Genomic DNA, 13,660 nt, shown 5'->3' on the forward strand with positions numbered 1-13,660 from the left:
TAGCATAATGATCCAACATTTGTGGCTTGTTAAATTGACAACATTGAAGAAAATTACCTTAGTAATCATTGCAATACTATCCGTTAAAGTCTGGTAGCAAATAGTTTTTCTTTTTAAGACACATCAGGTAATAATTTGTTATGGTGGTTTATCCTGACCAGTTTGGGCAGGCTTTAAAATAGGAGCAAACACCAAGTGTGTGGTTGCTCCAAAAACATCCTTCTTCCATTCTTCTTTCCTCCTTTTCCTCTTCCACTGAGAACAGACCAAAGAGGCCTGACCAGCCCCACCCTTACAGTATAACCAGGTAACACAGAAATTAATCAATTAATTTATTATCAATAGGAGCAAAATGTAAAAGCGGAACAAATTGAAGATGTACTACTGAGCACATTGTGTCCTGCTGGTGTCTCCAAAAGACCCTTGTGATAAAAATGTACAGATTCTTTAGCTCTGAAAAATCAAATATGCTAGACTGCAATTTCAAAAGGATGAAACCTTTTCTGTCTTCTATGTTCTTCTAGCATTCTTTTTTTTCTTCTGCTTTCTGCACTGCTGGATTTTAGCATCCATGAGTCATGTGTTTCTTCTAGCATCAATATGTTTTTTCTTCTGATCTCTGCCAAAAGGCCCCTGGTTAGACTTTCTGCATTTCGATGTGCTGGTGGTGGTAGTGGTGGTAACAGTGGTGTCTGGGCTGACACCTTCCATTTAGTTTATAGACAGAATTTTTCTGCTGCCGTTTTTTGAAAAACCACACTGCCAGAACAGCTGCAACCAGTAACAAGAAGAGAAGAATCACTATTACTGCTATGATAGCACCTTTACTAGACTTGGGACAATCCTCTCCCTCACAAGGCTCAGAAGTGGGGATGGGCTTCTCTCCAAGGCTCTGGGTGAAATTTTCCTGCTCAGCTAATTCCTGCGACTCTGTGTCAGTAATGATGTCTGGAGCTGGTGCAGTGATTGCCACTTGTTCTGAGTAGGTGGTTGTGTCTTGTGGTTCTATATATGGAGTGTGATCAGAGGGGCTCACAGTCACAGAGGTTTCTGGCATGGAGGTTTTTAAGGTGGTTATGTCAAACAGCACGGTTGTAGTGGGTTCCTGAGTCACAGTTTCCAGAGATGTAGCTGGATGTTCCCACACAGCATCATCATAACCCCCGCTCACACTAAAGTTCTCCAGACCACTCACTGATGTAAGTGGTTCCGGTGTCTCTTCAGCCCCTTCATCATCTACCCCTGTTGTTGCTGCCACAATATGTGTTAGACCCTCCTCTGGAGCTGGGCTGCCATTTCCCGATTTTCTTACTTCCACATGATTTGGCTGATCAGTCGTGAGGATGATGTCATCTTCTGTTCCCATCGAGCCATCAACTTTATCACCCTCCTCATCATCCTCTACCACCTCTTGTGTTACTGGATATCCATCCAGCCACGACTCATCAGTGATGGCAACTGCATCCATCACTGTCTTTGTATCATTAGTTGTGAGAATGGGTCCGATGGGGAAGTCCTCATTGTCATAAAACATTTTGGCACCAGGTTCATCATAGGCTGTCTTCACTCCAATGTGGTTATCACCTTCAGAAAACTGTGCTTTTGTGGAATCATCTGTCTCTTTCTCACTGAAAGTTTCTGATGGAAACCAAAATAAGTTTTTTTGGCTTAGGAGTGACACGGGGGACTCAGTTGGTGCCCTGTTTCCTTTTTCAGAGATGTCTGTGTGTTGAGTAACCACTTTGGTACTTCCAGTTCTTCCTTCCTCTGAACTTTTACTAAAGGAAAGCTGTATTTGCTCCTGCTCAGTTTCCTCTTTGCCATTGCCATGGTCATTCTCAGCAATAGATATTGATCTGTCATCAGGAAAGTTATCTTCATAGTCAATGTGTGCCTCAGTTTCATCTAGAAACATTAAAGAAAAAAAAAACAACAAAACACAAACAAACCAAACCTTATAAGCCAATATTTAATTCTCTGGAAAAGCACTGAGGTCATTTATTACAAGAAGTCAAGAAAAAGGAAGATGCAAGAAGTGACTTCTAGGCAGTATTTTTCATTCTGTGTAATTGTTTATTTGAAAAGGGCGTGGTCCTTGGGCTGATACTCATTTTCAAGGGTTTTTTGGTTTTTTTTTAATTACAATAGGTGACAATACCAGCTGCTAGCATCTTACCTTTCCAGATTTAAAAATGCATATAAATAATACACTGTCTACAGTTGGAGGACTTCCTTTGCTTATTGTTTTCTCAAACCTTTTCTCTCCCTAGTATGACTCTTGGCAATATTTGAGGAAAAAAATTCACCTTATTCAATCAAGAAATATGTGTGGTGAGAACGTTATAGCAAAAAATAAATTATTAATACTAAAAAACCCCAGACAAAACTAAAAGTTTTACGGCAACTTCATCCCTTTGGAGATAGATGGTTTTAAAGCATTATGTTCAATACCTTATGCTCAAGATATCAAGGCATGTTTTTATCAGTATACTGCTTTTCTTCAATCACCTTGGTGTTACAGTGATACAACACCTGGGGCCAGAACAGTATTTCTCATTCCATAAGAGCTGTTCAGAGCTGACTGAGGCAGGCTCCACCACCAAGGCTGACATTGAGTTCTGCTTGTTTTCATCTGAAGAAAGGAAGATGCACCCTGCAAGGCTGGAAAACTCTCTCTCAAACACTTAAAGCCTAGCACCTAGTTAACATGATAATCCTGTCTGTTGCTCAGGCTTCCAATTTTATGGAATTAAAGGTTGCCATGGAGAAAAGAGGAGAAAAACAACACAAAACAAAATTGGGAAAAAAACTGAGTGCAACAGAGGGGCAGATTCATTGCAAAGCTGGAGTTTGATTTAGAAATACTCAGCAGACCTACCACTCATAGCAAAATAGACTTGACTCAAATCACAAAGCTAAATGTTTGAATTTGAATGGAATAGTGCATTGTAATTTATATTTCTTCCACTATTCTAACCCCTTAGCTCAATGAAAAATTTTCCAAACTAGACAGGGTGGTTGATTTTTTTAGTTCACACAAGTTTTACTCCATAGAAAGTTGATGTAATTTCTGAGATTTATGCTGTCATTAAAAGTCATTAAAAATAGTGCCTTGGGATATGGAAAATAAACTGAATCATGGTGAGAATTTTTCTTTTTAAGAGGGTGTTTAGTCTTTTATGAAGACAGTGAAGCAATAGACCTGGCATGACATGGGAAACAAGAAATTAATAGGAGAACCTGTATTACAGATCACTGCATTCGTAAAGCCTTATCTTTTTTTTGTCTTTTTACAGTCAACTGATTTTGAATTACATTTTCATCTGGGGCCCACCTCAATTTCCGCCTGAGTCACTTTCTCCTTGGAGACTGCTTCCCAGACTTCTGGCAGAGCCATATTTGGTCTAGTCTTAAGAAAGATTAGAAATATTGTCAAACCAGTCTGACCAAAACCACTTAGCAGTAATACAGCTCACACCAGCTCACTTTATGCCAGAACGGCTTAAGCCAGGTGCCAAAACAGAATGAGCATTAGCAAAAGGTATTTTCCTTGGAATAGCATCTGGGTCTACCAGAAACCAAAGCAGTTATGCTAAGGAAACCCAAATGTGTGACCCAAATAGCCTGCAGAGAATTAATACCTCTGTGAAAACTATCATGCTGTAGAGCTGGATGTTCTTAGCAGGTCTTCCCATCTCACAGGAAGTGCCAAAAACAGACCTCTCTCCCTCCCGGTCCAGTGTCCTCATCTGCTTGTGTAATCCTCTAGATCCTCCCCATCCTCTCCAAAGCAGGAAAAAACTTCTGTCTCATTCAAGGATGATTTAACACTCAGGGGAATACAACTCTAAGAGTGGAAAGCTTCCTGATAGGACTCTCACTTTTCTAATTAATCCTAAAATCTTTTCCAATAGTATTTTAGCCTTTTGCAAATGGATGGAGGGTAACTCTGAATACCAAGGCACTTTGGCAACATACTCATGATGCTCTGCATGGCACTGTCCATTACAATGCAGCACTTCTACTAACTGTCAAACTTTAGTCTCACTTTGTTCCTTCTCTTGCTTTCACTTTAGAATTTTTCTACCTTCCTGGCACTCTCTTTGCATGGAAATGGTGCCTCAAACTATTTTATCCTCTATCAGCGATTGATGGAGAGACGGGAAGACTGATTCATGATCAGAATTCGATTTTACTCAGGTTTTTCAAGAACTTATATACCATTTCAGTAAGGTTAATAATTTCTACTACAATAATTAGGTTAAAAGATCATACAAGCAACTTATGCATTTTACAACATCTTTATCGTAGGGGGTTGATTGAATCTTTTCCCTTAAGCAGGTTTAATCCCATCTTCTCATAAACTCAAAGTTCTGTTTGTCCTTGCCATGGCATCCTAGTCACCAGACTAACTCTGCTAATTAAGTCTGTCTTACTCTCTGTCTTGTGTATTCCTACAATCCTCTAATGATCCAGACTCCTGCTAGAAGCTGTTATCTGGCATGCCTGCTTTACTAAAGTTCAGTGTGTCTGAGAACAGCCTATAGGTGTCTGTGGGAGGTATATGAACTGGAACATCACAGTGCGAGAAGTCACTGTTTACCAACTTTATGGCCTGTGTTCTATTTTTTTAATGGAATCATCACAGCAGTGTGTCTTCACCTCTATGTCTCTTGTAACCTCTATTTTTGCCATTCCTTTACTTTCCACACTACAGTAATCCAGCTGAGGTTCAAACAGTAATTTTTATGTTGTGGTGAGCAGGCACAAAGATCCACAGACAAAAATTACATCCACATGCTTGTGTTGTTTCCTTCAGACCTATTTTTTAGTTAGCAGTATGAATGGACAGCTAGTCTTCATCACATTGACCAGTACCTCATGTGTGAGTGGATCATTGGTGAATGCTTAACAACTGTAGTAACATACTTTTTAGAGATTTTGAAGCTCTTTCCCTTCTGTGTTTCTCCTGCCATGTAGTTTCAGCCCTCTAGAAGGTCCTGTGAAGGCACATCAGGGAAAAGCATGTGCTTCTAAGAAAGTGCAAGTCCCCAGTCTATCAAAACATATTAAGGGTTTGTTGAACCATCAATCGAGTCTCCATCAAACATGCTGCCTGTGGGCATGATCCTGCCTGTATAGAAATGAATTGGTGTTTTCTTAATGCGGAGCTGGGGGAAGAAAAAGCCCATTGTAGTCTAAAGAGATCCTGAGATTGGAGCTCATTATGCACTGCTTGTCACCACATAAGGGAGTCTTGTTCCCTCTCACAATCAGATTGTGGCCCAAGTTGTAATGCTGCTCTAACATATTTTCATACTGAATCTCCCGTATTTGTAGAGTTTATAGCAAAGACTATCAACATAACTAATGTTAGCTTATGGGATGCCAGAATGAAAGCAACTATTGAGCTCTCTAACCATCAAAGGAAATACAGACCCCCTTACTCTGGAGCTTTGATTTATATGATCCTGGATTGACTTACACAGTAATAATACTCTATTATTTCTTCTGGGCCTCAGACCTTCAAATGGGACTTGGACTCAGTATTTAGCGACTCTGAGTTACCATGACAATCTTTTAAGTCCACCATGAGCTTGATTTTCCAGGAAAAAAATTGCACAACTTCTGCACTTCTTTTTGTTCACCTCCTCAGCACTTTCCTGAACTTTCCAGTTCCCTGAATTTTAGTGTTGGCACTGAAGAGCAGCCACCAAACTAGATTCAACTCCGCCTCTTATCCAAAGGGTTGTAACCATTATTTATATACATTTTTAAAACAGCTAGGAATTGATTTTAAAGTGATTGCATTTTTCTTTCTACCTAGGCAGGTCTGGTTTTAAGAGACAGCCTTGAAATTAATTTATCCAAGATCAAAATCTTTATTTGGTCATTGTTACATTTTGACTATACCCATTTCTGGCAGACTCAATGATCAGTGAGTTTTAATTCACTGTCTGAGGGATTACTGAGTCTGAAATGAGCACTTTACAGCAAGAGATGCTGACATGACATACTACCAAAGATGTGAAGCTCAGTTGAAAGGTAAAATCCTTTTAGTTCTTAATTAATCCCTTTTGGGAGGCAGTCCTGTAGAGCTTTCATCTCCTTCAGTTTTTGATCCTAATGTAAAAGCAGTGACCAAACATAGAGACAGGCAAAAACAAAGAGCCTTGTCTTCCACACTCTAGGATCGGTTTAATTTTTCTTCTAGATAGCATATTGGCATGCAGGTTCTATTTTAAGTGTTGCTATTTTGGACAACCATAAAGTACACAGCATATTTTATGGGTGTATTTTTGGAGTACAGGAAATTGAAACCTGATTCTATATGGACCATCATTATAAATATTTGTACTATATAAAAACATCTTTAGTCTAAGAATCTCAAAGTAGCTACAGCAAACATTAACAAGACTGTAGATGTCTTTAGGGATGGGAAGGAAAAGAGCAGGTATACTGATTTGCCTAAGTCACATTTGTGAACTAGAACATCTCAAAGAATTATCCATTTAGTTTGGATCAGGCACACAAACTTCTCTCTAGTCAACCACAGTATGCTAGACAGAAATTGTGCCTTTTGTCTTTTGCAATAGCTACAAGAAAGAGGATAATTTTTATTCCAGCAGAAAGCCTGCTAATATAAATAAATAACCCATCAATTTTTTTTAACTTATTCCATTTGACAGAATCCGTTCATGCCAGATCGATACTTTACATTAATCTAATACAGCCCCTCAGTGACTGCCTGAAAATGGAACCAAAGTTTGTCATAACAATTGTTCTGACAGGCCACAGACATATTTGTTGCTGATTATATTTGTCTGTCACAACTCTTCCTTTGCACTCACAGAATGAACAAAAAAAGAAGCATTCTCAAATCAGATCAAAAGCCAGAGACATTTTGTTTGATTCCCCACATTAAAAATAAAAATAAAACAAACAAACAAACAAATAAAAAAGAGAAATAGTGTTAGCTAGTCATGCTTACAGACCACAAGAATATGAACCAATGTAATTCTTGAAAACTCAGAAGGTAGTGGTTGAAGTAATGAGAATTGTTGAGCCAGGCAAAAAGACTGGTAGCTGCAGATTAAGTGGTCAAAGTCAGCCAAGTCCTCCTTACACTGACATCAGAAGGATGCTCCCCAGCATAGAAAAGTTGGACTACCTCAGAACACACTGCCTGTGCATCCAAGTGTTGTCATTAGAGAGATTCCTTACATGTGTAGAAGATACAGATATGCCTGCCACAAGCATATAGCTGGAAAAACCTAAAACAATCCAGGGAAAAGGACAGATGTATGACATTCTTCTGAGCCAGTTTTAGGACAGAGATGGAACATGATTTCCCAGCCATCTCATCTGCCCTCCCTTTGAGAAAGCAAACCCTAGAGAATGCAGCCTAATGCAGTCCAGCCCTGACCCCTGCCACTGAAGTGTTGGTATTAATGCTTCTGATATTGAACTCATGGTTTATTTTGGGGAAACAACAACAACAACAACAACAACAAAAAACCGCAACAAAAACCAACAAATGTCATTTAGCAATTGTCAGCTTAGTCTCTGTGCTTGCAGGACAACCACAGCATGGCACATATACATCTGCTTTCAGACCTTACTACAGTGTTCTTCAGGATGTATTTTGTGAAGCAAATGCATTTAATTTCCACAGAAACTAAAAAAACAAAAACAAAGAACAAAAACAAAAAAAACCCAAAAATAACCCACACACAAACACACAAAAAACAAACAAACAAACAAAAAACCCCTAGCAAAATCCATGTATTTCCCTGTTCTATCCTTACAGTTGCTTTGTTGGGCTAAATATCTCTGTATTTTCAGCTAGAACACAGCACCTTTTCATGACAAGGAATTACAAGAAACAGAGTCACTTTTTTTCTTAAATAGCATCTTAATTAAAAGTTACTGTCTTTTGCCTGGTGTGCACAATGTCCATTACAGGCATTTGTAATGTACTGCTTTCCTAATTTCCATCATAGTTCAGTGTATCCAGAATCCACTTAAATTTCCATCATACTTTACTGCATCTGAAATCCACTTAATATAAGTCCAAAATTACTTTGTTCAGTTATGCCCATAGTCAGGTTTTGCCATGTATTTTATGTTATGTGTCTATTAGAATATATACATATTTTTTAAATTTAAATTTGCAGTCTCCTGTCTGTATGGCTGTACACTTCTATCCCTGGTGCCAGAATGCACTGTATCCCTTCTTACTGGATCAAAACAGAGAGAAAAGATGATCACAAAGAGACTTCAAAGAACATTTAACTGCTATATTTAGACACTGCTATGATGATAGTTCTGTGACTCCATATTTGCTCTGCATGAGCAACTGGGAGTGTAAAGCCAGCCTGATGCTTTTCCACAAGCAAGAAAAGGATGCAATTATTGTTGTTTAGTCTGATATTCTGCCTGGACAGCTGGGTATTTTAATGGGGCAGTTACCAAGTAGAATAATGGTACTCAAGGTGTAACATCCCCAAATCCCAGAAAGCTCTATGAAATTGGATAAATGTCATCACTCTTGCACAGATGAGGTGGAGTAGAGCAGCAGAGAGCAGTATAGTGACTTGTCCCCAGTCCCAGAGACACTGCAAGATGAAGGAACAGGCCTTATATCTCTTGATGCTCTGTGTTTTGTCCCCGTGGTCCCCTTGTGTTGGAGCAAGAACATCAGGACCGCTTTACATTTCCCAGTTGCTCACACAGCGCAGATGCAGAGCAACGGCACTGTATCATCTTACCAGGCTCTAAACATAGCACTTAAATGTTCACTGAAGTGGCTTCACGGACATCTTTCCATTGATGTCAGCCAGTCAGGACAGAAGTGGTCCACTCTGCCAACAGGAATATAATTCTCCAGTAAGTCCCATAATTAAACTTCATGATAGCGAAGGTGCTCTCTTGCCTCAAAGCACTTAAAAATCAGTCTGTGTGCTGACTTCTGGAGTACTTAATAATTGTTCTTCTCTCTCCTATGACCCCAAAATATCAGTCAACTCTAAATCACATTCCTTTTAATTAAATTCCCCTTTTTGTAGGGTTTTTTTTCACTGGAATTTTACTTTTTAAAAAGTAATAAAATCTAGTATCACGCATTTTAATCATCATGTAAAGTCTTCTTTCTTAAAGAATTATGATCAGGGGGATTAAATACATAAGTATTACTTGAACAATTATTGTATTTTCTATTCCATGTCCTTAAAGCATTTGAAAAACATTAATCAGAGGAAGCCCCCCAGCATGAAGTCTAATTATTTAAAATTATTTAAATAATTTAAAAAATCATAATCCACAATATCACATCTGCTCCCAAGTTTCAGTGTTGATCTTTGTGATTTTACAGCCGCACTTCCCTATTTTTTAAAAAAGAAATTTTTCTCTCCCCTGCAGCTGTATGAAGGGCTCAGGCAAAACAGGCCAAATAGACTATTTATCCAGAGAAAACAGCGAAACACACACAACTTAAATGGCCTGATTCTTTCCCTTCCTTACTTTGGTATAAAACAGCTTTGTGTCTCTGTGTGAGGAAGATAGCATTTCCACTAACCTCAGTAAAGGAAAAAGAATTATCAATCTGGTACAGATTATAGGAGATTCAGACCCACTGGGTTAGTTGAAGATGTCCCTGCTTATTGTAGGGGAGTTGGAGTAGATGACCTTAAAGGTTCTTTCCAACCCAACTGTTCTATGATTCTTTATTCTATGATCAGATGCAGGTACTTGTTTTTCTCCTTTTTCCCTCCATGGTCTTCCTTTATGCCCTGCATTGTTTTGCGTAATCATCTGAACTTCTGCTTGTAAAAACAGTTTTAGAAGCTGAAACATTTCAGAAAATGCTGGTGCTTCCATTGTTTATTTTTTTGTATATCTATACCAGTTGGATGTGTTTGAGAATCTGGTTCCCTGGTGCACAGACATGACCTATTTCTACTGAGAACAAGTTTGACCTTTTCTCATGATTATCCACTGCCTGATGGCATATTCATGAGTAAAAATAACTCATTGCAAGCCTCCAGACATTAAGGAATATATAGGTTCTGAAATGGATATACTAACTCCAGCCCATATAGATAGCTCAGCTACCCAACAGCTGCCCATTCCTTTGCTTGAAATTTGTCTGTTTTGCCAGAAACATTACTTTAAAGGTGTGATAGCCTTCCCAAAAAAGTACTAAAATTTTCTGATGACCCTTCTTAAATACTAGAAAAAATGGTGGGTTTATGCATTGAGCAAGGTAGCATAAGAAAGCAGAACTCAGATTACATCCACACCTGAACTCATGGTACTATGTTAGCCTGTGTTTAAACAAGGGGAAAGTTAAAAGACTGCTGTAGAATTTAACTAACACATAAAAGTGGATTTTATTGAGGGTTTAAATTAAGGAAATGTCATTTTACAATTTGCTTGGGGAGCTTGTGGTTTGGGTTTTTTTGAAATATCTTTTCTTGAGTCAAGTCATTCGGTAAGAAAATCCACTTTTGGTCTTTTTAATGGAGTAAATATCTGGGCAAGTACTCTTGTGTTTGCAGACAAAAGTCCTGGAGGCATGGTATAGGATAAAAACTGCTTGCCTTTTTATTGGGGCAAATTTAAAAAAAATCATACACTTTTTTGATCACAGTTTATTTGTATGGCACAGGCATCTCTCTTAACTGACATAGGTCTTTAATGTTCCCCACCTAACAAAAGGAAGCAGCATTTATCATATCTGTAAGGGCAGAAGGTGTTAAAGGAAAGGAAGGTGTAAAAGGAAAGGCCTAGTAAAAGCTCTGATCAGCCAAACTGGCTTCTTACAAAAAGCCAGGGGACAAAGTGAAGGGCTTAAAAGATTTTTTTATACTGAATGGATCCTGCTACCTAGAGACAAACTTTATGTTCATATGAGTATGAGAAAGTTATCTTTCCCTGTGGTTCCTTGGAGCTATCTGCCAATGGGATTGTAGAAGTCCTGTTGGGCCAGCTAAGACACTCATTGAGACCATCACTGGGACTGCAGGGCACACCCTACAGCCCTGGAGCCATGTGGTCAGGCTGCTGGGAGGCTGTGCCCTCCTGGCGGGATGCTCCCTGTGCTGGGTGAGCTCACCTTTGACACAGGCCTGGACCTGCCCGTACCACTCCCCGCAGCTGTTGCAGAGCAGCGTGAATGCCCTCTCCTTGCTGCCCATGATGTATCCCTGGGCACAGACGTACAGCAGCTCGTCCCCCATCTCAAAGCCAGTGTGGCCGTGCAGGATGGTGTGGGGGAAGGACGGCGGGTCCCCACAGGGCTTGTCTGAAAGGAAAAAACAGAGATGACATTGGAAAGACTTCATTCACAGTAATGCGGCGCTAGGAGCAGCGCTAAGAGTTTCCCTGGGGATAAACTTATCCACAGAAATTGTACATCTCATCTGTTTCATGCCCTTATGTCCCTTCATAGATATTTCCAGCTGTAATTGGGAAGGTATATATTGGGCTATAACTGGGATGTGATAACCGTAATGTTATTGGTGCCTGACAGTCACACATCTAGAAGGGCTTTGTTTCAATAAAGTCAGGGTGCCAAGCCACAGGTGTCTTCCCCACCTGATTCTACAAAAGCTAACAAAGGCTTGGGCAGGTTGGGACTGGAAAGCAACAGCTTGGACACAGTCATTTTTCTTACACCACAGAAATGCTTGTGGAATTGTTTAAGACAGGCACTTTCATCACTTCTACACTGTAGGAAGCCAGCAGAGGCTGAGCAATAGCCCAGTCCACCTTCACAGAAAGAAAAGGTACAGGTGAACACCTGCCGGTTTTCAGACTATCTCTAGTCTTCTAGTCTTTCTCAAATCAGGTGTCTTCCCTGAGATATTCAAATCTCCCTTTTTAGGCTAGAGACACACTAAAAAGAAAAGTGACCAGGGCTCACCAGCTTAAGATTACCCAGGGGTAACATAACTTTGCTCTCTGTGAGAATCTGAAGTTAAATTTACCAAGGTATAAAACTGAGCAAGATGTATTATAGTAATTTTGCTGACAGCATTATAAGCCATGAAGAAAAATTGCTGTGAATGAGATCAAAACTGGGTTTTGTTGCATTAAAGAGGTGCGGAGGGGAGGCAGGCTGACAGCTGCCACCACCAATGTAAACTGAATTTAACTCTCTTTTTCAGGTTTGAATGATCTTGGTCATTGTTAACAACGTAGATCAAGATTTTCTAGAGAATTTTTGAGCATTGTGGACTCTCTCTCCTCAAAGGCCTTCCTCTCTGAAAAGAGTTCTTCACAAGGAGTTTACCATGTCTCTTTTTCCTCCATCTTTTTTACAGTCTTTTTTGGAATAGGTACCACTTGGTTACAGAAAAACAAAGCAAACAAAAAAAAGTATAATGCAAGAACATGGAGTTTACCAAGAAATTCAATGGGCAAAGACTTCAGTATTTGTACAAATTGCCATTTCTATATTCTTTTTCAAATCTGGGAATTTTTTCTGGTGGTTCTAGAACCCTTATTGACTGTGTTAGAAATAAACAACCGGTCCTCTTGCCAAAGTAACTGAAGATCCAAAACCTGCTTTTGTCCAGATAAAGAAAAACCAAAATTAAAAGGCTCATGAGTTCTGGTAATTATACTGGATAGGGGTAACACGAGGCTAGGTCTATGTTCTAGTATTGATCTCTCCTGTTGAAATAGTTTGCCTTGGTGCAAAAACCTGATTGCTTATCTGGTAAAGGAAAGATGATTTTTCTTGAAAAGACTTTTGTTTGGAAACTGAAAAGACTCCAGGACTATGTTTCTAGACATGCACAAAGTGAAACATCTTCAAAGAGCACCCCTGCTATTTCGCTAGAGTCTACTTGTAGTGCATCATCACCACAAGATCTTGCAAGCAACAGTTCCACTGACACCAGTTCAGGTCTGGCATTTTCAATGGGCAATAGGCTTGACAGAAAAGCTTCTTCAATATCCCCTCTGCAAAAACTCAGGTTTTCCTACTTTTGCCCAAGGACATTCTGCAAAACACTTGTGAGTCTCAGGCTGCAGCTCTTCCCATCATCTACCCCCTTCTGACCCAGGCATAGGGAAACACATGCTTATTTAGAAATATGATGTATTTATTTTGCCAGTTGTTTACCTTGTAGTGAAATGAAAATCGTATGATAAACATCCACACTCTGTGAACGTTCCTTTGGATCAGGCTTTTGGAAATTGTTTGATAGACCTGACTAACCACTTTTCAACCAGGTATGCTGAAAAGTATCTGCCACTAATATAAGGGATGTGCTACTGAAGTCAAACTTGGAAGCCTGTTCTCTGTACTGTACACACACACACACACACACACATATATATACTGTCTAACACCTTCAGAAGTTAGTGGGAGTTATGCACACACATGCTGACAGAAAAAACAAGCTTTTGAGGCTACACAAAGCTCAGTTTATATAGAATCTTATGGAGGTTTGACATCCGAGGAAGTGAGGAGCAGTTAGCAGCTAATGCCTTTCCTGTGAACTGGTCGGATGAATAGAGATTGATGTGGATGAAAGGTATAAAAAAAAATATTTTATTGCCTCATAGGAAGGCTACAGAGCCTTGCATTTCATGTACTTTATTTAGATAGCTACTTCCATCCATACAAATGGGAGCTGTGTATCTGATC

General features: G+C 39.4%; 1 protein-coding gene across 1 annotated transcript in view; it reads right to left on the reverse strand.

Annotated features, from left to right (window-relative positions):
* SUSD5 (sushi domain containing 5) overlaps positions 1 to 13,660 on the reverse strand; it is a 40,145-nt gene continuing 26,485 nt past the window's right edge. Inside the window, exons 4-5 of the mRNA XM_066176367.1 lie at positions 11,117 to 11,305; positions 1 to 1,905 (exon numbers count right to left, since the gene is read on the reverse strand). Coding sequence (XP_066032464.1) covers positions 638 to 1,905; positions 11,117 to 11,305 — 1,457 coding nt within the window. The 3' untranslated portion in view covers positions 1 to 637. The remainder of the gene's footprint in view (positions 1,906 to 11,116; positions 11,306 to 13,660) is intronic.

The sequence above is a fragment of the Chamaea fasciata genome, unplaced genomic scaffold (genome assembly GCF_029207755.1).
Source record: "Chamaea fasciata isolate MVZ Bird 193981 ecotype frontalis unplaced genomic scaffold, bChaFas1.0.hap1 SCAF_1, whole genome shotgun sequence".
NCBI classification, from domain to species: domain Eukaryota; kingdom Metazoa; phylum Chordata; class Aves; order Passeriformes; family Sylviidae; genus Chamaea; species Chamaea fasciata.